Genomic DNA, 24,792 nt, shown 5'->3' on the forward strand with positions numbered 1-24,792 from the left:
TATACCTGTAATATGCGGAAGCTTCGGAGAAGGATCGGTACTTCAAAACTCAGAAATCAGCACTCTTTTCGCGACGGAATTAACGCACAAACTGAAAGGAGATGTGCAGAAAATAGAGAGAGAAGGGGGAGATGGAGAGGACACAGTATTGGGTCCCAATTACCCTCTGTAGGGCCCCCACCACGGATGGTGTATTTGCTTTATTAGAATGATGTAAATCTGAAAACAAATACAGAAACTTGACCTTTTCTTGGCTGGAGAATCCTGCCCTTGACCTTCAGTCCTTCACCCCTTTGCGTTAGCAACTTCTTGGCTGTCCTGGCCCTTGTTTGCTTGAGCACTTGGTGAATTATGAGATGCCTTCATTGTTTCTTGGCTGGAGTATTTATACTCCCCCTTTCATCCAGTCGGCCAGCTTTATAAAAGCCTCACGACTAGGTCTTTAGAAATAAAGTGCTTTCACACTATGCAGCCTGCTGGCCACTCTGCGCATGGGTGTGGGATTGCCCCCTACACCTGGCCGACCTGGTGGGTAGGGTTTTTAGCCCTGTCGGCTGCCTGTCCGGAAGCACTAGGGCTGGCCGACAGCCCTTCCAGCCCATGCCATGGCTGGTGGGCACAGCCTGGGCCCTCCTGGCCCCTTGGGGGTGGTTCTACATCTCCCCCATGCCCCACACTAAAAGTACAAACCTTCGCACTAGGGTAGCCCTATGGGCTGGCCCCATCTCTACATGCAAACCTACATGCCCACAGAGGTCTGGCATCCAGTTGCAAACTAGATACACAGAACATCTGACATCATTCCAGAGGGAGACTCACAGCGCGGACTGGCACTGTTTCATGTGCACGACAGTGCACACCTGACCTTGGACTCATGTGCAGGACAATGCACACCTGACCTCGGACGACTGAGATGGATCCCTGGCTGACTCGTCCCGGACTGGGCTCACATGGGACCAGTTCACCATCCCAGGTCCTACACCTTCTGTACAGAAATGTCTATGTGGCATCCAAGTGCGGGATGCACGTGACATCCCCTTCTGCTTAACTTGACGAAAGCTGCATAGCCTCCAAATAATCCGTCAATAATGCCGGATAGTCTTCGAAAAATTCTTTGTCGAGCCATACCGCTTCATGAGTTCCTCGGTCCTGAAACTTCGTGAGAACCTGTCGTAGTCTTCGGCCTGAGCCATGCTTGAAACGGTGCAGAAGGATCTGTTCTGGAACCATTACTTCTGCTTCATCAATAATGTCTGGTTCCGCTTCGTCTTTGACCTCTGAAGGGGGGTGGACCTGCATATGGCTTTAACCAACTGACATGAAATACATCGTGCATAGTCCAACTCGGAGGTAGCTTTAACTGGATTGACACCTCATTAATCTTTTTCCGGATGGGAAATGGTCCGAAGCTCCTGAAAGACAACTTTGGGCATCACTTGCCCACCTGCTTCAATCTTTGCTTCATAATCCGAAGATACACCCAATCCCCTTCCGAAAACTTCATGTCTCTTCGGTCTTTATTGGCCTGTCGAGTGTAGGCCTCTTGCGCTCTAGCCAATCTGTCTTTAACGGACTCTAGGATCTCCTGGTAAGACTCCGTCACTCTGTTCGCCTCCGGTACTGAAGACGAAGTCCTGGTTAACAACGACTGGAAAGGTCTTCCAAACGCTGCCTCATATGGAGTCTTGCCAATAGCTGAAGAAAAAGAGTCATTCAAAACAGCTTGAACTAAAGGCAAAAACGATTCCCACTTACCTTGCTGATCGTGGACATAACACTTCAGCACATCAAAGGCCAACTGGTTGTATATCTCTGTCGTCTGGCCATCTGTCTGTGGGTGGAATGCACTGGAAAAATTTAACTTAGTACCAAAATTATCAAACAATGCCCTCCAAAAATGACAGGTAAACTTGGCATCTCGGTCTGACACTATGGTCCTAGGAATCCTGCCAATCGGGTACCAATGCCGAATGAATAGCTGGTCAACATCCTCGGCGGTCACATTGGCCCTGCAAGGAATAAGCATAACAAATTTGCTGAACCTATCAACAATAGTTAAACACTGTGTATTACGCTTACTCGGACTGGGAGGCAGATTTGTGACAAAGTCCATCGAAATGTCCTGGAATTGGCAAAGGCTTAAACAACCCTATCTTCTTTCCATGAGGAGCTTTCACCTTTTGACAAATGTCACAGCGTTGTACATATGTAAACACATCACGCCTCATCTTTGGCCAATAGTATTACCGTTCTAATTTCTCCAGAGTCGAATTCATGCCCCTATGACCACCTGTAATGGCGTCATGGGCATCATGGAGAAGAGCTGCCCGGAATGATTTCATGACACATAGTCAGCCTTTGTAGAAAAGCCAACCATCGCGTATCAGAAAATGGCATGGTCCTATGGCATCCAATGCCTGTTCCCACTGTGTACCGAATTCCTCGGAATCCGCGTACGTGTGCTTCATGTCTTCTAGTCCTGTACCAACAAGGTCAAGTCTAGTGGTCTGAATCGCAGATACTTGTCCCTTCCTGCTCAAAGCATCGGCCACTGGATTGGCCTTTCCTGGAAGGTACTCAATCATACCACCGAACTGCTGGAATATCTGACTCCAGCGGTGTTGTCGATCACTCCACTGTGCACTTGGCATCGTCTGAATCCAGTGCAATGCCTGATGGTCAGTGCGAACCTCGAAGTCACGGCCATACAGGAAATGTTTCCAATGTTTCAAGGCCTGTATAACTGCTAGGAGTTCACGATCATAGACTGAGTAGTTCTTCTCGGCGGGCAGTAACTTACGAGACATGTAAGCTACTGGATGACCATTCTGTTGCAATACACCTCCAATTGCGATGTTACTCGCATCGGTGATCACTTGAAATGGTTCGTCCCACGAGGCAAGGGCTAAACAAGGCGCTTCTGACAAAGCCACCTTGAGGTTCTGGAATGCCTCCAACGCTCGTGGAGTCATTCGAATCTTTTGCCTTCTTGTTTTCACTCCCTTTAGCAAATCGGTGAGGTCTGCCGAGAGATCACAAAACTTGTCAATGTGGGTGGAATATGCCTAGCATATACCCACAAATGATCTAATGTCATAAGCAGTCTGAGGTACTTCCCAGTTAACAATCTCGGCCACTTTAGCCGGATCAAGTCGAATGCCTTCAACACTAATTATATACCCCAAGTAATGTACCTGGAACAGATAAAATTCTGACTTCTTTTCATTGACATAGAGCGCGTTGCTTTCCAGCAACTTAAGGACTTTCTCCACATCAATGTCATGCTGCTCAACTGTAGCTGAAAATATGAGTATATCGTCCAGAAATATGAACACACACTCTCCAATCAACTCCCGGAAAATACGCATCATCATGCGGTTAAATGTAGCTGGGGCGTTCGTCAATCCAAATGGCATAACCACAAATTCATAGTGGGCCCGTTCTGTACGGAAGGCTGTCTTGGGAATGTCCCCCTCAACAATCCGTACCTGGTGGTACCCACTCTTTAAATCCAGTTTTGAGAACACCTTTGCTCCATTCAGCCTCTCGAGAATATAGTCAATTCGAGGCATCGAGAATCTGCTCTTGATAGTCAGCTTGTTGAGTGCACGATAATCAACACACAACCGAGAAGACCCATCTTTCTTCTTGACAAACAAGATCGGTGCTGCAAATGGCGACACGCTGGGGCGGATGAAGCCAGCTTGCAACAATTCTTGGAGTTGGCGGTCCAACTCCGATTCCATTGCCTTAGAAAGGCGATACGGAAACTTGCTCGGGGGTTCCGAGCCTGGGAGGAGGTCAATCTTGTGATCCTCCGGTCTGGACGAGGGGAGTTGGGGAGGGAGACTGTCCCAAAGAAAAATCTTCTGGAACTTTTCATGGAGAACCGAGTACTTCTCGGCAGTACTGGCCACCGTCTGGGCTGTCTGGATGTAAATCATCGCACACTGTGCGCCTTTCCTGACTGCTCTCTTAGCCTGCAAGTGGCTTATGAGCGGAAAGTTCGGAATACCTGGCTCACACTTAATGGTCACCGGGGTGTTTGACACATTCCGATTGATCTTGAACGTGTGCTTGTCCCACTTGACATCAGGAAGAAACTTGTGAAACCACTGGATACCCAAAATTATGTCTGCTCCTACAAGAGGGGCAACCATAAAGTCACGCACAAACTCTATGCCCTGAATCACTAACTTAGCACCTAAAGCTTCATACTTGACGCTCGTCGTCATACCTGTGCTAAAACCCTCAACTTGTTTGTCCACCGGAGTCAGCTCGAAACGGGCACGCCTAGCGGCCTGTTCCGTGATCACATCCTCCGTGCTGCCGCTGTCAAACAAGACGACGACTCTCTGGCCACCTATGTAGCCAAAGGACTTGAGCAATTCGTTGCGCTCATACTCCTGGTCATGGGTGCCCTTCTGCTTATCTTCGAGCTCCCGGCTAATAATTGCTCCAACTGAAGCACCGGGGGTTGAAGAACTAGGGATAGCCGCTGGGGTCTGTGTGGGAGCTGTGCTCACCACGAAGCTATGGAGGCGGCGGCGGCCTTTGGAGGCTTCTTCGGACAATCCCGAGAAGTATGTCCTTTTGTGTGACAAAAGAAACATCTACCCTCCTTGTACTGAGAAAGCTCCTCAGCACTCAACTTGCCACCTGTCTTGCCTGCCTCCGCTTTCTGGTCTGGAGTAAGCTTAGACACATTGTTCGAGTTCTTGGAGCAAGAGGCTCTCGGGCTCTGTCCTGGGGAAGACCCCGTCTGGTTCTGGCTTTTGCCCCCCGAGGCGTTAGCCTTGGGAGAAGCCGGCTGGGAAGTCTTGGCTGGAGAATCCTGCCCTTGATCTTCAGTCCTTCACCCCTTTGCGTTAGCAACTTCTTGGCTGTCCTGGCCCTTGTTTGCTTGAGCACTTGGTGAATTATGAGATGCCTTCATTGTTTCTTGGCTGGAGTATTTATACTCCCCCTTTCATCCAGTCGGCCAGCTTTATAAAAGCCTCACGACTAGGTCTTTAGAAATAAAGTGCTTTCACACTATGCAACCTGCTGGCCACTCTGCGCATGGGTGTGGGACTGCCCCCTACACTTGGCCGACCTGCTGGGTAGGGTTTTTAGCCCTGTCGGCTGCCTGTCCAGAAGCACTAGGGCTGGCCGACAGCCCTTCCAGCCCATGCCATGGCTAGTGGGCACAGCCTGGACCCTCCTGGCCCCTTGGGGGTGGTTCTACATCTCCCCCATGCCCACACTAAAAGTGCAAACCTTCGCACTGGGGTAGCCCTATGGGCTGGCCCCATCTCTACATGCAAACCTACATGCCCACAGAGGTCTGGCATCCAGTTGCAAACTAGATACACAGAACATCTGACATCATTCCAGAGGGAGACTCACAGCGCGGACTGGCACTGTTTCATGTGCACGACAGTGCACACCTGACCTTGGACTCATGTGCAGGACAATGCACACCTGACCTCGGACGACTGAGATGGATCCCTGGCTGACTCGTCCCGGACTGGGCTCACATGGGACCAGTTCACCATCCCAGGTGCTGCACCTTCTGTACAAAAATGTCTACGTGGCATCCAAGTGCGGGATGCACGTGACAATACCCTTTCTCTTTCAGTGAGTTTAAGCAATCCGCTTTAAGAGTAGAAGATCCAATCACACCACATTAGGTCCCAACTACCCACTTAAGCCCCCCCCCCCCCCCCCCCCCCCAAGCAAGCAGGAGTGATTGCTTTAATTACTTTGGAGAACTTCTTTAGAATGCACACTTTACCAAGAACTTACTGACAATGGTTGACGGGGGAATGTCAAGCGCTAGGATGAGGTAGACCAGACGTCGGCTCAACCATCAAGCCGTCTATAGACAACTTAGAAGCCTCTTCGGGAGCCAATATGCACACCCAAATCTGTTGAGGGGATGCAGGACTGATGGCTCAATGCTGAAGATAACTTCTGGCTACCTTGGACAGTAGCACTCTGAGGTGCTCTGGTATAGAGATGTATGCACGAGTCAAAAGAGTCAAGCACACATGATAGCTCTAGTGTTTCAGAGCTGAATTATGAATGGTACTGAGGGGGCTGCTTACGTATGCACCCCTATTGCAAGTCGGCTATCATAAATGCTATATCCCCATGACAAGCTGAAAATGCTATTTTTGTGCAGGCGCCTTCACACATGTGGCTCCGGGCTTCTTCTCCTGCCCAACTAGGCCCTTTCCCATGCTTGGCAATGCTGTGCCACAGCTGGCCAACTGCATGCTGCTCTCCGATGCTTGGCCATGCTGGCCCTTTGTGGCTCTTGGTGGCCCTTGGTGGCTCTTGTGGGAGCCCACCTAAGGCTGGCCCTAAGAGCCCTTTTGTAACACGCAGAAGCTCTAGGAGTCTTCTTTCAGCCCTAAACACTCCTGAAAACCATCTGATGCACAACGCAGATATAGAGAGAGAGTAGAGAGAGAGAGAGATGTGCTGGAATTTCAGTATATTTCATATAGTACAAAAAGGGTACTCTAGTTCTACAGCCAGAGGCTGCCTTATAAAAGGTGAACATCACCAAAATCTAGCCTAATACTTGATCCACTCCATAGGGGAGAGAATGATTCTAATAATGAGCACACTCTTCCTTTCATAGTAGTCTTGGACACTTTGGTGTACTGGCCGACTGCTGGTCGGCCAGTCATATATGCTTTAAATGCCCCTTTTCAGCGCTGCCCAACTGGTGGTCTTCTTCGATCCTTAGTCGCCACTGCCGCCTTGTCCTCTGGAGCGCCTGCAACCGCCTTGCCCCCTCTGGTACAGCCAACAACACCAAGTCATGCAGCTGACAAGGTTTTTCCCCTTGCTCATCATGCGCCGGCTCCTGCCTTCCTCTGGTTCAGCCGACCAGTGCTGGTTCGGCCGACCCCATGTCCTAGCTCCTAACGCATGGTCATGAAGCTCCTCCAGGCCTTGCTCTGAATCCACCTTTGTCCTCTTGAGCTCCTAGTTGGTTCATAGTCTGGATCAGCACTTGAGAAGGTACATGGCATTGATCATGCACATGACATCCCCCTCTGCTAAACTTGATGACGGGAATCCAACCTGCTCTTGGATGACTGTCATCATCCCAATCCTTTTCCCGAAGTCCCTCTGTCATCCATCCATCCCTGGCAACCCTTTTTCTCTGAAAACCCGGCCTGTTCTCCAAACCACTCTGTCTCAAACGAAGATCTATGCATCTGTTCCATCTAGTCCACAATCCATTCTTGCCCCGACTCTAAACACCATCTTGGTCTTCATTCCTAAGAAATGAGTCTGGCACTCTCACATCACCCCTTGGAGGTTCAACCTCCCTTGAGACCGTTGCCTGAGAGCCTATTTGGCTCATAGGACTGCCATCCCCTCTGGCACTGTGGAACACCACCAACAAACCTCCTGGGAGCTCTTCCCGATTCTGTGCTCCTTGCCTTGGGCTTCGCATCCGTGTACTTTCCTGTACCTTGGACCTGTACACACTGAGTCAGTTTTTAGCTTTGCTGAGCCTCATGCTTTGATACCAATGTAACACGCGGAGCTCTGGGAGTCTTCTTTCAGCCCTAAACACTCCTGAAAACCATCTGATGCACAACGCAGCTATAGAGAGAGAGTAGAGAGAGAGCGATGTGCTGGAATTTTAGTATATTTCATATAGTACAAAAAGGGTACTCTAGTTCTACAGCCAGAGGCTGCCTTATAAAAGGTGAACATCACCAAAATCTAGCCTAATACTTGATCCACTCCATAGGGGAAAGAATGATTCTAATAATGAGCACACTCTTCCTTTTATAGTAGTCTTGGACACTTTGGTGTACTGGCCGACTGCTGGTCGGCCAGTCCTATATGCTTTAAATGCCCCTTTTCAGCGCTCCCCGACTCGTGGTCTTCTTCGATCCTTAGTCGCCACTGCCGCCTTGTCCTCTGGAGCGCCTGCAGCCGCCTTGCCCCCTCTGGTACAGCCGACAACACCAAGTCATGCAGCCGACAAGGTTTTTCCCCTTGCTCATCATGCGCCGGCTCCTGCCTTCCTCTGGTTCAGCCGACTAATGCTAGTTCGGCCGACCCCGTGTCCTGGCTCCTAACGCATGGTCATGAAGCTCCTCCAAGCCTTGCTCTAAATCCACCTTTGTCCTCTTGTGCTCCTAGCTGGTTCATAGTCTTTATCTGGCTGCCTCCTCTGGATCAGCACTTGAGAAGGTACATGGCATTGATCATGCACATGACACCTTTGCTCCTACATGCTTGCTACATGCATCTACCCTAAGATGGCATTAATGCTTTGTTCTCCAAGTGGGTTAAGTGACACATCCCGACACCTAAAGCTTCAGATGTGACCTATGTAGCTCGTGCTTGTTGACATGTCCCTCGACTAGGGGTCACAATGGGGTCACACAATACGAAAAATAAATCCTTAAAAAAGTTCTACTAATATACAAATGTAGCACTGATGATGAGCTCGTGTCACATAGCACCTCAATGCATGGGTGCATGTGACAATGACCATGCAAAGAAACTTTTGCCAAGTGTTAAGCAGCCCATCGTGGTGCCACACTTGCTTAATAAGTGTGTGGGCACCCCACATAGGTTATAAAAGAGAGCACCTGACATAAATGAGGTAAAGGGTGCCCATAGTGCTCAAATGCGTGGTGCCCACATTAAAGGTGTTCACACAATCATTAATGAGCATGAGCTTATAAAGTTGAAAATTTATCTAGTCCCAAAGCATAGCCTTTGGAATGAATTCTCGCATCACTAGAGGGCCCTTGTAAAATGGCAACAAACAAGGGCACTCACACAATCTTGTAGCTAGTAGTTTCGGGCCTCCCCGACGCTACAAGACCGACCCACAATAGCCAACGAAAACATAGATGATAGCATACATCTAGCAAATCATCTAGATTCACATGCAACTATACATGATGCAAATACACATAATCTCTCGGTCCTTAGTACTTGCATCTGGACGTCCAATCTCATTGTGCATTGTTCAGGGGTCAAAACCAAATGGCGACAGATAACTGTAAGAGTCAAATGGTGCAAGGTTTCCTCAACAAGAAAGCCTTGACTTAGTGTAAAGACATGAATCAAAAACCTAAGACATGCGATGATTTTGAGCAACGTTTTCGAGCTGAATTTGTTCAACCCAAGGACGAGTTTGAGGTGCTCAATAAGCTCATGAAGCTTAACATGCAGGAAATACCCTTCGACATCTTTCTGTGAGATGGGTTAACTCCATGAGATGGGCTAAAACCATGAAAGTGCAAGGTGTGAAACCCGTGAGACTGTATGTCTTGGACGTATGTGCTACACACACGGATCCTATGATGGGGGGGTGCATGTTTCGGAATCCAATTAACCTCAAATAAGACTTGAGAGCATTTAATCACGAAACAACACAACCACAAGTAGAAATATGTACATTACACCACACTATGGACCAGCAACAGCAGGAAAGACCAATTGGCCCCAAAGCGTGGCGCCCCCGCAGGTATTTATTTATAACTCAAAGTCGGCGTAGCCCTTGTACAATTCCCAAGAAGATTCCGCCTTGATCCACGGGGAGGAGATCTCCTTCAAGCTTTCACCCAAGATGTGTTGTGGGATACAAGGGCCTTGGCCTCTATTTATACAAGTTTGGGAGAAAAAGCTATGCTTTTCCCCCTTAGAAAAATCTACTAGAAACAGACAAGTATTCTCTTGTCCTACAAGCGCACACATAAGCCTCAAGGTCATAGTAACAGGAAGCGTTTCAAGATTTGCATCATTTCGAGGTTCTGGAGTTTTGTTTTGAAAGATTTCATTCCTTTGCTAAAACATGGGAGGTTTCGAAAAATCAATATTTTGATAAACTACAAATATTTAAAAATTTATAGAAGCCACTTAAAACCATAGTGGACATTATGGGCAAATTGCTTGATTAAATGCGAAAATTGTTTAATTAAGAAGGAGATGGGGATAGCTAGGAAAAAATGGTAAGGGAAAATTAGGCAAATTAGGAGAAATATTGTAAATTGGAGAAGGTTTGGGAGAAATTGGGAGAGAGGGGGGAGGGGGGGCGCAATTGGGAAAAAACAAGTGGGAAATTTAGAAAAAAAAAGGATAAATTGAAAAAATGGGGGGAAATTGGGGAAGATGGGAGCAATTGGAAAAATTTGGATGGGAAAATAGACAAATTAGGAGAAATTGTACGAATTGGGAAATTGGGGAAAATAATGGCACAATTGGGGAAACTTGGGGGAGATGGGACCAGTTGAGAGAAATTGAGTGGGAGATATTGAGGGGGAATTATGCAAATAGGGGTAAAAAATTTAGTGAATTGATAAAAATTCTTTTTTTTGGGGGAGGGAAGGGTGTGACGGTTGGGATTCCTATCCAAGACCCCATTGGGCTTTGGGGTATAGTCACAGGGGACGGAAGGGACGTCTGCTTGGAACGCGGGGACGCCGAATCGGGACGGAACAGCGACGGGGATGGACGGACGTCCCCCACGACCCGTCACTCACAGGGGACGGGGATGGGGACGCCGCAGAAACGGGACACTGGTGGGGGACAGCTCTGTGGGGGGACGGCAAAGAGCCGTTGTGTTTTTTTCTAGCTGTTTTTTTGCCGTTGCCCTCGCCGTTTTTGGCCGTTGCACTTGCCGTTTCTAGCCGTTTATGGCTGTTGGCTTGGCCTTGGGCCTTGGTACAAAAAGGTTTCATACAAAATAGAAAAAGCATGTATATTTTTAACTTGAAATATACAAAAGAAAAAACTGCTGACATAACTTATAAGAGACCACATTGAATTCATTTCAATAAAAACAAAATACATGTAAGATATGATGATATCACAAATCACGTGGGTGATCACTGATGACTAAACAGAAATCAAAAGGATCACCACGTGGGTGATGAGTCGTGACTCAAAATCCAAGATCAAAATAAATAACATGTCCAAAGCTCAAACTAAATAACATGTCCAAATAAAATGATACTAGCAGCTGCTAGCTACTATCTGCATCCTCATGCTCATCCTCATCTGTATCTTCTGCCTCTGCAGCCTCACTCTCAAGGTCACTGCCGATAGCCGAGTCCTCAAATGCCTCATCCTCTAGAGGTGCAGGTGCACCACTAGTACTAGCCTCTCGAGAAGATCGTGTAGTGCGAGCCGGAGCCATGATCTCCTCATAGAGCATAGAATAGATGTCTCTCTCCTCTTGAGGAATGTCGGGAATCTCCTTGCACTTCATGATATCAATCTTATCTCGATTCACTTAGCGAGGTTCAATGGGATGACCCTTTTGTTCTAGCAATCGAAGATTGCAATGACAAAAGACAAGCCTCTCCAATTGTGCTGAGAAGAGTCTATTTCTCTTTTTCGTGTGAAAAAGAGCCCATGTACTCTAGTTCCTCTCACAAGGCCCTAAACTGCAATCCTGGGAGAGAACTCTCAATGCAATCCATCTCTACATTGTACAAAAAAGAATGTTAAGTTAAGAGTCAAAAAGAGAGTAGCATTTGAATGTAGATTTTGAAAGAATAGGACTCAGGAGACAAAGATACAAGATTCAAGAATCAAGAAACCTTACCAAGTTGGGTGTCCCAATACCGTATTTCTCCCACCAAGACACTGGCTCCAACTGTGTCTCCCTAAGCAATGCAGTAGCTCGCCCAAACATATGGCTACTGTTGCGGTAAATGAGAAGCTCATCCTCGAGCTTTCTCATAAGCTGTATATCACCTCCCACTCCCACCAACTTGGTAATGTACTCGATCCATCCTGACTCTAGCTCCTCATTGAGGTATTGCTCCTCATTCCTCCAAAGGGGATGCAAAATGTGAGCAATAGCATGGATTGGGCTATGAAACCAATCCCAACACCGATTCCAGATCTCCTTAATATCTTGAACTCTACATGTGACATACATAAGAGATCAAGATTTATAAAATAACTTATAGGAAGACTCAAGAGAAAGACTCAAAGACTAAAGTTAAAGCCCAAGGGTGAGCACCTGTCACGCGACAAGGTAGTGAAATCATTGAGAGCTTCACCAATTCTGTCCATGAACTCATAAAGCAGCCCAATGGTACTCCCCTCCATGTCTGTGAGCCGAAGGACACTATACATGGGCTGAAGTGCCTTCACAAGTCCCACTGCATCCTGCCACCAAGTATCTCTCATGACCATACGAGAGAATGCTATAGACTTGGGCTCATCCTTGTCCTCCCATGCTGTCCATTCACGACACACAATAGTGCGTAATAAGCCATGTCGCACTCTCACTAGTCTCTCCACCACAATAAACATATATACAAACCGAGTTTTGGAGGGCTTTAGAAGCTTAAGATCACTATTGACCCTGTACGCTCAAAACCTTTGGCCTCTTTGTGACAAAGTTCACCATGGTAGATGCAGCTGAAAATACATGGCTCACCCAATCAAGCTTCCCCACATCCTCAATCATCAAGTCAAGGCTGTGTGCTACACAAGGTGTCCACACAATCTTGGGGAACTCCTCCTCTAACATCCTGCCCATGGATACACAATTGGACCCATCGTCCGTGATCACCTGCACAATGTTATCAGGCCCAATTTCATTGATTGCCTGGTGCATGTGGGACATAATGAACTCCCCTTTAACCACTATCCCTGGCACCGATGCATCTATGGCACGAATGAACATTGTGCCTTTGCAGGAGGACACAAGAATGTTGTACACATTTCTCTTCCGCACATCTGTCCATCCATCACAAAGCAAAGTACAACCATACTTTGCCCAAGTGGCCTTGAGAGGCTCCATCTCCATCTCCACAGCCAGTTGCTCCTTGCGAAGCTCAGTAGTGTGCAATGTCTTGTAGGAGGGGCCATCCCACTCACACCCAATGCGGGAGATAGCTCTTATTGCCTTCTTCCATCGAGGAGTCCTGACAATGTGGAAGGATAATCCACATTGAATAAACAACTTCATCAACTCCCTCGTTGCCTCTTTCATGGCAGCCTTTTGCATCCCTACCTGTACATGTCCTTTCTTGAACACTGGAAGACTAGTTCTTTTGGCTCGACGTGCCGAGCTAGAACCACCTGCAACACCACCTGCAACACCACCTGCAACCTCACCACTCGTATCGTCCTCTCTGATATTGCGAGTCCTCTTGGAGACACTTTGACGTGCTTCAGGCTCTCCCAGATTGGGGATATCCTCAAGGGGGATACCTAGCTGCATGGCCTTCCAAGCCTTGAGCCTATTATAGATTTCTTGTGGCACATGCTTACATGGCCCAATGCCAAAACCCTTTGTTTGTGACAAATGTGCCTTCAGCCGGGTGACACTGCCATGGTGCTTATCAGCACAAAAGTTGCATTTCCACTTTTCGGAGTCCGAGCCACCATGTCTAGACTCGAAGGTGACATTGTTCCAAAGAGAATCACCTGTTCGAGGCATCCTACAAGGCGGGGATAAATGCACATTGTTGGCCCTGCAAGTGCGACACAGAACATAAACTAATCTCATTATATGATTCATGATTTTAACTGTCATCTTGGCCAACAATAGAGCAAGGGGAAGAGAAGGTAGATAGCCTTAGAAGTTAGGCCTCAATAGAGCAAGGGTGGACCATGGAAGATATGCCATAAATATTGATGGAAGAGAAAAAAGTGTGCTGCTTTGTGAGTTATGCAAAGAAAACCAACATAAAGCAAAACATGACATTACCCCTTTGGAAGACCTCCACAAGGCCCAAGGACACCAAGGAGCAGGCGGGTTGACACGAGCGATGGAAGGCTGGCACACAAATCGGCGAAGTCACAGGCGGCCGCCACACTGGGAAACGTGAACGAAAGTGCACCGTACGATTCACGAAACGATTTGTTTTTTAGGTTTTTAAAATATGCACGATGAAAAAAACGTGTTTCGTACAGGACGAAACGTTTCGTACGTTTCGAACTTGTACGAAATGCGTTTCTATGCAACCGTGGCACGGACTCATACCTAGGCACTTAGATTCACTCACGCAACAAGTAGGCACGTTAGGCCTCCCGCATTGCGTGAGGGGTTGAGTGAATGTAGAGTCAGTAGAAACCATAGGGTTTGCATTAGAAAGCACTCTGCATATTACATAGCATTCATTCCATATGCATGTAGGCCAACTAGACCATTGCAAAAGCCTTCAGATATCATCTAGCAGCCATCAAAATTTATCCAATATTATTCCCATACTTTATGGCATTTATTGATAATTGGGCATTATTTACATCATTTATATATTTTATTTGGACAAGTGCAGTCGGCCAGCCCTGTAGCCAGCCGAACAGCACCCCTTGCCCATATAAATAGCCCAGCATATCATCCATTTATTCATTCATATCTCGTTCAGCCTTGAAGCACTCGACGCTTGGAGCCTTCAGCACAAGGAGCATAAAGCGATTGCAGAATTCAGCATCTCATACCTCAACGTTTTCCTCATCAGCATATAGGAGTGTCAACGCTTGAGCAATTCAGCCTCTATGCAGTAAAACGCAGCATCTACAGTATTCAGCCTTCAGTCCCCTTTGCATTTTCAGCATACATATAGTTTTCAGCATTCATCTCTTCATCGTTTTGCTACAACCACTTGGTGAAGGTTAAACTAAGCATTCATATTTGTTTACAGCATTCATACATAGCCTAGAACAGTCCCAAACAACCCCTATCTCAGCCTCACATTTGCATCCCTTCCTCATTCCATTGGGAAGAGTGCATAGGCTCGAGATTGGACATCATTGGTGCTTCTACAACCGTGTGCAGTTCAGCCCCACTCTTGGTTTTCAGAGATCTTGCGTTTGGCTTATCGTCAATCCACCGTCAGTCTCTTCAAAGTAATAAAGCAAATACTATTCCGGTAATAGGATAGGGGGCTAGGATCATAGATCCTCAAGATCGAGTCCACGTAGCAACTCCCCACCTCACAGGTGAGGCAATCACTTGGTGGCACGATTTTTCTCTAATCTTCATACAAACAAGACCACAGGTGTCACAGCTTTTAGTTGGGATACATTTATTCAGGAACTTAAGACCAGATTTCTCCCACCCCAATATATGACCGGTCTGGTAGATGAGTTCTATGGACTCAGACAAAACGGGTCTCCAGTGCTTCAGTTTTTCGGAAAGGTTATCACTTTAGCACAACAGTTAGGGCTCTCCGAGCAAGCCAAGGTGGATCAATTCATTCGTGGATTAGATCCCAACATCCGGTTCACAGTTCGCAACTTTGAACCCAGTACATATGACCGGGTTTTGACTCTCGCTCAAAATGAGGAAATGAAGATGAACAGAGGCAAGCCCAAGCAATCATCAGTCCAGTACCAAACCCCAACCGGGGAAGGGTAATTCGTCTTCTAAGGACACTAAGACAGACAACAATCCTAGCTCTAGTTCAGGGGGTAAGGAATCCAAGCCTAAGAAAACCCCCGAGGAAAAGGCTAAAGCAGGCATCATTGGAGGCTATCTTCCTCCAGAGGAGCAAAGACAGTATCAATCGAAAAACCGATGTTTTGTCTGTCATACCATTGGGCATGGTAAGAAGGATTGTCCAAAAAGGCAAGCGGAGCAAGCCTCCAAAGAGCCTTCTGCCACAGTTGCCGCAGTATCCCTCGTTTCTCCAGACTCGCCTGCTACCACCAATGTGGTTCAGATCTTACCTTCTATGCATCCCATGCCATCCGTGGTACTTGATGCTACACGCAGGAGGGTGAGACAACAACCGCACAGAAAAGGCTGTTCCGAGCTTATGGCTCTGCCAAGGGCCGGCAGTTCATAATCCTTTTTGACATGGGCGGTTCTGAGGATGCCATCTCTTCCCAGTTGGCTACCAACATGAGCTGTACCTTAGTGCCCTATCATTTGGAGGTAGACGAGTTTACACCTGGTCTCCGCACCCACATATCTCACCGGGCACATCAGTTTTCTTTCCAGGTTCAAAAGGCCTCATTCCAACGAGATTTCATTCTCTCTCCTCTTTTGGGATGTGACATGGTTTTAGGAATCCAATGGTTTCGTCAGTATGAACCTATTCCCAATTGGGAGCAAGACACCTTTATTATCTCTAAAGGTTTTCTTGAGCCTGTCATGATTCGGGGAGATAGGAGCATTCTTAGCATTCCTATGATTTCTCATCTCCAGGCCCGACGAGCTATCCGCCAGGGAGTGAAAGAAGCATTGATTTATGCTCAGACAGCTTCTATCTCATCGATAACCGCTGTCTCATCTTCTTCAGTCCCTCAGCTGGTAGATCTCCTTTCTCATTCAGACATTTTTAAGGATGATCTCCCACCCAGTATCCCACCCTCTCGTCCTAAGGATCATCATATCAATTTGGTCCCTAGGGAAAAACCTCCTAGCAAGTTTCCCTCGTCTTTCCAAGAGTTCTCAAATATTTGAAACCTGTCCCTTTTGGATGCATTTTCACAGTCATCACAAACCACCAAGCACTTAGGTGGCTCCCGACGATGCCAAGTGCCCAGTGGAGTGATCAACACACTAGACAGGGTCAGCTCTTCCACCAGGTTGGAGGAATAATCAGGTACATCCCTAGTCAGCATAACCCAATAGCAGATGTTCTTAGTAGAAAGACCAGCATCCAAACCAATCAAGAGTCTACCATTCTCAACATCCCTGGAAAAGACTTAAATAACATAGAAGATCAGTATGTCGATTCCGCAAAGTTTGGTACTCAACCCAGTCTGGCCCTCAATTTTGAGCCTGGCCATTATTCAGTTCACAGACAAGCAAGTAAGCTTAGACGAGATATCCACTTCAAGAAAGGAGATAGGGTCTATCTGCGCATCATGAAACAGAGATTGAAACAAGTGAACAAACGTTGTCCCAAGCTTTCATTCCGTAGTTTTGGACCTTTCCCAATAGTTAAAAAGTTAAGTGATGTCTCCATGAAGTTGAAATTGCCTAACAGTAGGACGATGCATGATGTTTTCCATGTTTCTTGGCTAAAACCATATGTTGGATCAGAAGTGTTTGATGTTCAGATGAACAACAGCCAGATGTGGTAAACAAACCCGAAGTCATCGAGCCCGAGTAGATCCTTCTTTATCATTGGAAGCATGGTTCCGGTCGACGGATACATCAATTCTATACAAAGTTCTGAGATCAGGAGGAAATGTCACATGCACTCTGCACTGTAGTGCATGGTGACGAGCTAGCTCATCATCATCGGTGCAACATTGTACAGTATTAGTATCTTTTAGGATGATATTTGTAGTACACCCGACCCCATTGTAATCCTTAGTCTAGGATAAGTCAAGCACGAGCTACGTAGGTCATTCTCAGCCTTAGACAGTCAGTCAGTCAATCCAAGTCCCTAACCCACTGGAGGAGACGTATTCATGCATGTAGAGTCAGTAGAAACCTTAGGGTTTGCATTAGAAAGCACTTTGCGTATTACATAGCATTCATTCCATATGCATGTAGGCCAGCTAGACCATTGCAAAAGCCTTTAGATATCATCTAGCAGCCATCAGAATTTACCCAGTATTATTCCCATATTTTACAACATTTATTGATAATTGGGCATTTTTTACATCATTCATATATTTTATTTGGACAAGTGCAGTCAGCCAGCCCTGTAGCCAGCCGACCAACATCCCTTGCCCATATAAATAGTCCAACATATCATCCATTTATTCATTCATATCTCATTCAGCCTTGAAGAGAACGCTTGGAGCCTTCAGCACAAGGAGCATAAAGCGATTGCAAAATTTAGCATCTCAGCGTTTTCCTCATCAGCATATAGGAGCATCAACGCTTGAGCAATTCAGCCTCTATGCAGTAAAACAAAGCATCTACAATATTCAGCCTTCAGTCCCCTTTGCGTTTTCAGTATACATAGAGTTTTCAGCATTCATCTCTTCATCGTTTTGCTACAGCCACTTGGTGAAGGTAAAACTCAGCATTCATACATAGCCTAGAACAATCCCAAACATCCTCACATTTGCAGCCCTTCCTCATTCCATTGGGAAGAGTGCATAGGCTCGAGATTGGACATCATTGGTGCTTCTACAGCCGTGTACAGTTCAGCCCGACTCTTGGTCTTCAGAGATCTTGTGTTTGGCTTATCGTCAGTCTCTTCAAAGTAATGAAGCAAACACTATTCCGGTAATGGGTCAGTGTGTAATTGGGGACCCCATACAGTGTATGGTTTCCATCTCTCTCTCTCTCTCTCTCTCTCTCTCTCTCTCTCTCTCTCTCAAACTCTTAAAGTTTGAAGTCTTAAAGTGAATTGCTAAACTCGCAAAACTCGGGATACAAAAGACGGTGTGAGCATTTGTGTGACACGATCCTCAATTACGAATACTTCCGCTGTATGTTCCAAATGGCCAGCTCAACAGCATGCACAAAGGGGCAAAACAAGACAAATCTGGCAAAATGTTAATTAATTTGTTACCCGAAGTGAAACGAAACGCCATTTTTTAAGGTTTCAAAACATTTTTCCCTAAGAACGTTTAGTATGTTTCATTTGCTCAAAACAGGTTTTTTTGTGACTATGCTCAAGGTTCTCGTCCTACAAGAGCAAGCCCGCACACTCAGTAGACAACCTCCCTGTTCAAATCAACTGCCCTGCAGTCGCCTGATACCTCTCAGAAAGATGTGATGATACACTGTCTAGCCTGTGTGCTCTGTGACTAACCCTAAATCTGCAAGTTCCTGGGACAGAAGTCTCACGTGTGAAGAAAACTGTTTGACTTAATGAAATTCTGCAGCTCTGTACAGCCAGCCTTGCTGTCCAGTAAACTGTTGTACAGCCTGTACTGCACTGTCCGGACTGCTATGCTGCAATGCAGCATGTTCCACTGTTGTATGGCCTGCGCAGTGCTATACAACCAGCGCAAATTGTACAACCAGCTTTGCACTGCCCTGCATCACCCATGCACAGCCGACTGTTGTACGGCCCCGTGCTGACAAGCCTGAATCAGCCTGTAGGCTGTGCGCTCAGCCCTGAATAGCCTCCTCGTACTTATAAACAATTCAATGATAATTAATTGTGCTGATATCAACTTTGTCAATGCATATGTAGGAAAGCCTTCGTGCTCAACCTCCTACGCAACAAGGTCAGGCCAAAGATCCATACTGACTTCACGTAGCCTTCCAATAGAAAGATGAAGTTTTTTAAAAACGAAGTGGTTGCTTACCAAAAAGAGAGGTCAGATCATCAGCCATGCTTGACATTGACGGCACTTTCCTAACATTAGATGCTGCATTAGAGCTCCTCCATTGCCCTTCATTTGACCGTTGTCCTTCTGAAAAAACATCCTGCCAATTCACAGTTTATCACAAGACACATATTACCATATTATGGAATTGCCAAGAGCACTGCATCATAAAGGAAAAAGTTTCACATTTAGAAGAGACACAAAGATGCGTGCCCTACTGTGGCTTGGGTCCTCTGCTTTGGTGCACTAGTTGGCCGGGAGTTTGACATGAAAAACGACTCAAGGTCATTATCATTCCTTCGTTGTTGCTCCCTTGCAGCAGCTGCCCTTTCTTTCTCAGCCTTTTCCCGTATCTCGGCAGCTGCTCTTTCAGCAGCCTTAGCTTTCTCCACTGCCAAACGCTCATGCCTTTCTCGGGCTTCTGCAGTAGCTCTCTCCACTGCCAAACGCTCAGCCTTGGCCCTTGCTTCGGCAGCCCTCTCTACAGCTTTCTGAGCTTCCCTTCCCCGCACCTCTGCATTCGCTCTCTCCACAGCTGCTCTTTGCTTAGCGATCTCATTAGCTCTGTCCTTCTCTCTTTCTCTCTCCCTCTCTCTCTCCCTTTCTTTACGCCGCTTTTCTCTTGCCTCTCTGTCCCTCTCCTCTCTCTCTCTTTCTTCTCTATCACGCACAGCTTTGGCCTCCCTCTCCTCCTCTCTTTCACGTACTTCACGAGACTTCTCTTTCTCTTCTCTGTTTCGTGTGCCTCTAGCCTCCTCCCTATCTCTATCTTTGGCCTCCTTCACTTGCCTGAGCTTTGCTTCTGCCCTCTCAATGGCCTCCTTCATAGCTGCCCCGGATGCTGTTGCAGCTGCACTTCCCTCCATCTGGTCTTCCTCTACAGTTGGAGGAGCTGTATCGTCTTTCATATCTCTGCCCGCCATTCTAGAACCGCCTGATGCAAACTCTTCAAGTTCATCAAAGACACTGGCAGATTTGTTGATACCAACCTTGGCACTAGGCTCAGATGGCAAAGGTCCGTCATTTTCTGTTGAGTTATCTTGATTCACTTCCACTTTCAGATTTGCTGATTTTCTCGATGCACGACCCTGTTTTGAGCCAGGTGCTGGAGGTGGCCTCGAAGGAGGTGGTGCTGCAGTGGGCTGTGTTACTAGTTTTACATCTTCAATGGAGATCCAGAACTCATCAACACGTCCACTCTTCCCAACCTTTGGCATCTGCGTAGGAGCCTCCACTTTGCCATGGCTAGGAGAAACTGCTGATTCTCGAAATGCATGTGTGCTTCTTCTGGATGGGTTGTCAGTTGGTGTAGCTTCTGCATTGTTTACAGGTACATTCCTTTGAAATAGAGAGCCTGAAGATGCAGATTCCATACTGCTTGCAGGCATGCCTACGTCGGGCTTTGCTCTACCTGGTGGAGCTTTCTTTTGCTCTTTTACAAGATCGTCATCAGCATAGCTGTTTGTTGTAGAATTTCCATCATTTGAATCTGTACTCTCACTCACCCGAGTTGGGCTTGGAGAGGGACTAAAATTGCTCTTCTTTGATACATAACTTTTTGGTGCATCAAAGGACTTGCTAAGCTCAGGCCCTGCAGTATCTGGTGATGAACTATTCGCAAAACTAAAGCCGCTTTCACCACTGGAATGTTTGCTGCCGATTCCACCAGAACGATCAGTTGGGACTTCAAAAAAACCCACATTTGAAGCAGACGTCACAGGCCCCGTTGAAGCTACGCTGTCAGACTCAAATACTGTAAAAGGATCCTCTGCAACATTTGTCGAGGAGTCATTAACCGGCTTAGAGGGTTTGCGTTGAGAAGGCTTTCCATCCCCTGATGACCTGAACAAATATCAGCACAAGATGCAACATATTGAAACTGCATTGAGATGTATGCTCCCATTAATGCATTGAAAGAGTGACATCAACACCGGGACAAGTTCAGGTTATCAACAATGCACTGCTCTATTGAGATGGTGCAAATAATAAACACAAGAATCACATCTAGGTCTCCAATCATGCATTGCAAACTGTGGATGCAAGAATCTTCATACCAAACCCCATGGATAGATTGCACATTATCGATGCAAGAATCGCAAACAAGACACCATATATGCATTGCTCACTGGTTCCAACCCTTCCCTTCCTTTGAACTTAAAAATCTTTCACTACCAGCATGGATGCAAAGACAACATTCAAGACTCCTTTTCATACAGAGCACCGGGTTAAGGCAAAGTTAACACATATACATTTACGTAAACTCTTTTTCTCAATGTAAAACTCAGTATATGCAAGGAAACCAACTGAGACTCCTCTGATACAAAGACAACAATCAAGACCTTGCATCCATCAACACTCCATCCATGCAATGCAACCAGATTGCTAGACATATGAATTGCACATGAGGCTTCTTACCGAGGCTTGGCGGGCTCTGCTCCACCAAATCCAGGAAGCAATTCATCGAATGCAGACTCGCCTGCTGATGGTGCATCAAAAGAGGTGTCAGCATTTGTCTTTTTGGCCTCGCTGGTCCCAAAACCTCCCAGAAGATCATCGTAAGATGCAGAGCTACTGGCAGGGGCACCTGCTGCAGAACCTATGTTGAAAACGTCATCGTAAACCGTGTCGACGCTTCTGATTCCCGGTAGACCTCCAAAGATATCATCATCGTAGACAGGGACATCGAAGACAGGAAAAGAGGACCCTTTGCTGGAGGCAGCCGGTGAGGATTTCTGCGATGATGATCTGAAGACATTGTCGAAGGTATGGGAAGAAGCAGACGGCTGCGATGGTGGCGACGGGAAGAACTTTGGCGGACCTCCGAACACATCATCGTAGCCTCCGCCTAGCAGATCGGCTCCTGCACCAGATCCGAACGTATGCCTGCCAGAAGACGACGACCTCATCCCATTTCCGCCAAAAAACAGGTCTTCCTCGGCCAAGACTGGAGCGGAACTGCGGCGATTGGTGCCATTTTTAGGTGACGTCCTGCCGATCGAAGAAGAGAAAGGGCCGGATTTGACAGCGGACATCGGAGCGGATTTCCCCTGCGGCTTGAGGCCATAGTCACGCTCAAGAATGTTGGCGAAATCATCCATGAGAAAAAGCAGGGAGAAACGAGGGCAGAAGCGCTCACGTCCGGCAGAAGGTGTGGCGGAGATTCATGGCTACGAGCAGGCAAGCGATCGAGATGGGAGGCCAGCTGCTAGAATCGAGCTCGGCCCTTGGCTATGGAGCGAGGGGGAGCATGAATCCAGGGCTGTGAGCGAGACCTGGAGACGGAATAAACGAATTGAAGAAGGTGAGTTAATCTTAACCCGGATTCAGCCCAACCGTGGTTAACGACCCTTTCTTCCATTTACTTTTGCAAGTTCGGGAGACCTAGAAAATATTATTAGTTTATTATGCATAAGCTTAAGGGTCAAGTATGTATTATCTTCTCATGGATTATATATCTGCTTAGGGACCAAGTAGGAGGGAAAGAGTCCACCCAATGATCCATCATTCAAAATTGACAACTTTAAATGCCCTACAAGCTGGAGGGATGTCATATTATCTTCTTGCCTTTGTGCTCTCTCTCTATGTATATGTTGCACTCGTGCATCTCTCGACCAACCAACCGAGCACTCTCTTGAAATATCTTCACGGCTCAAAAGATCCCCTAGACCCAAGTTTTGTAGAGATATGCCCATAACCAAGAGGACATTCAATAGAGTTGAGAAGACACCCACATAAGTAAGGACCATGGTTTAGTTCTAAACCATTTAAAGATTAGATATTCTTTAACAATTGTGTAGCCCTATCCTATTTCTTTAAGAGAATGAGCTTGTGGCCTTAGAGAATGATTACTTTCCAAAACCCAATAGTGCTTTTCTTACGTTTGTTATCGGCGATCTTACTTTGCCATAGTATTGGTGCTCTCAGCATCGCTTGTTACATATCGTATACATAGTGTACATTTTTGGCCTCATGGCCATTTTGGCCTTATCAACAAATCTCTCTCTCTCTCTCTCTCTCTCTCTCTCTCTCTCTCTCTCTCTCTCTCTCTCTCTCTCTCTCTCTCTCTCTCTCTCTCTCTCTCTCTCTCTCTCTCTCTCTCTCTCTCTCTCTCTCTCATGTAAACGTTTTTGGCTCTAACACACATGGTGCATCAAGAGAGAAAAGGAAGTTAGATATGTGCTTCATGCATGCGTGAGAGTGTGCGTGTGTGTGTGTGCACGCACGCGCGTGCATGCATGTCGTGCTACATACGTGTACGTGTGTGTGTGCGCACGCGCGTGCATGCATGTCGTGCTACATACGTGTATAAGTGCGTACATGAAAGAGTGAAAAAACAAGCTTCTCATATTTTGTAAGATTCATTGAGTCCATCACGAGGAAATAGAGGGAGGGAAGGGGGTGGATGCTTTAAAAAGCTTTAATGTCATGTCATAAATTCATCTTTTTAACATCAACAACACACCATTTTCTAAAATAGCTTGTTAAGTTTTATCCATTTCATGAATATGTCCTTCATTTTCTTCTTTAAAGTGCTAAACTAGAATGCACATTTTGCCCCCACAAGTTCCAAACCTCCTCCTTTTGCCCATTTTGAAGAAGTTATATCTGTTTCTTAAGTCCTTCATTTTCTTATTCAAAGTGCTAAAGTAGAACGCACATTTTGCCCCCAAGTGAGTTCCAAACCTCCTCCTTTGATGCATGGCCCAACATCCTTTACTTAGTGTGATAAAAACCCATCGTGTCTCCATCTTAAATTACACCATTCCTTACATTTCTCATTGTAATATTGAAGACTCTATCATTTACTATGGTAAAGATAATATGGCATGTAATGTAGCTCGTTTGAGGGAGGCTTATGTTCTATGCCGGCTTTTACAAAGCATAAAACCTTTAACACATAAAGTTCTCTACGATGTTATGCTTCTGACATTGATAGGTTGTGCATATGTACATCTATTTGATACTTTAACTTTTTTCTTTCTATAAAGATATGTATGTGCATCACTACTATCAGTAGCATGCACTTGCAATCATGTAATCAAAACATTTACAAAGCATTTTTTACCTCCATGAAGATTCATTTTCATGGTTTCCTTTTCTTTCTTGCACTAGTAGTGTGGCATGTGTAAGCATGGATGGAGAAGTATGAAGTCATTCAAACCTAGTGGCATATGATAGTGGCATATGATATTGTCTTGCTTTCTTTATGTTGTTGTTTTCGATGGGTTATTTATACTCAGCTTCTTCGCATCCTTTATTATTTATGCCTTTTAATAATTTTACCTCCCACCCCAACCTAGATTAGGTGGAATGCACAATGTAGTCCACTCTCTCTCTCTCCCCCCTCACACATGAGTTAGTTGATAATATTTTGAGTATGAATATGAAGCGCATCTATACAAAGTGAAAATTCACATTTTATACTAGGCCCTTGTGTTCACACTTGGTTGGTCATCACTTAAGAAGACTGAACAAGAGAAAAGAGGCTTTTTAACATCAGCCTTTACATGAACTTAAGAGACAATACTCTTGGCTAAGCTTTTGGCTCAAAATATATAGAAGGCATGTATGCAAAATGTGTTAAACACCAAAAGGATG

At 46.2% G+C, this 24,792-nt stretch overlaps 1 protein-coding gene across 1 annotated transcript in view; it reads right to left on the minus strand.

Annotated features, from left to right (window-relative positions):
- Positions 1-22,530, minus strand: part of LOC147610298 (uncharacterized) — a 38,867-nt gene extending 16,337 nt beyond the window's left edge. Inside the window, exons 1-3 of the mRNA XM_086786112.1 lie at positions 21,610-22,530; positions 19,413-21,036; positions 19,174-19,294 (exon numbers count right to left, since the gene is read on the minus strand). Of these exons, the coding sequence (XP_086642238.1) occupies positions 19,174-19,294; positions 19,413-21,036; positions 21,610-22,292 (2,428 nt within the window). The 5' untranslated portion in view covers positions 22,293-22,530. The remainder of the gene's footprint in view (positions 1-19,173; positions 19,295-19,412; positions 21,037-21,609) is intronic.
- Between the last annotated feature and the right edge of the window lie 2,262 nt (positions 22,531-24,792).

The sequence above is a fragment of the Cibotium barometz genome, chromosome 49 (assembly GCF_041138505.1).
Source record: "Cibotium barometz isolate CiBa-2024 chromosome 49, ASM4113850v1, whole genome shotgun sequence".
Classification (NCBI taxonomy): domain Eukaryota; kingdom Viridiplantae; phylum Streptophyta; class Polypodiopsida; order Cyatheales; family Cibotiaceae; genus Cibotium; species Cibotium barometz.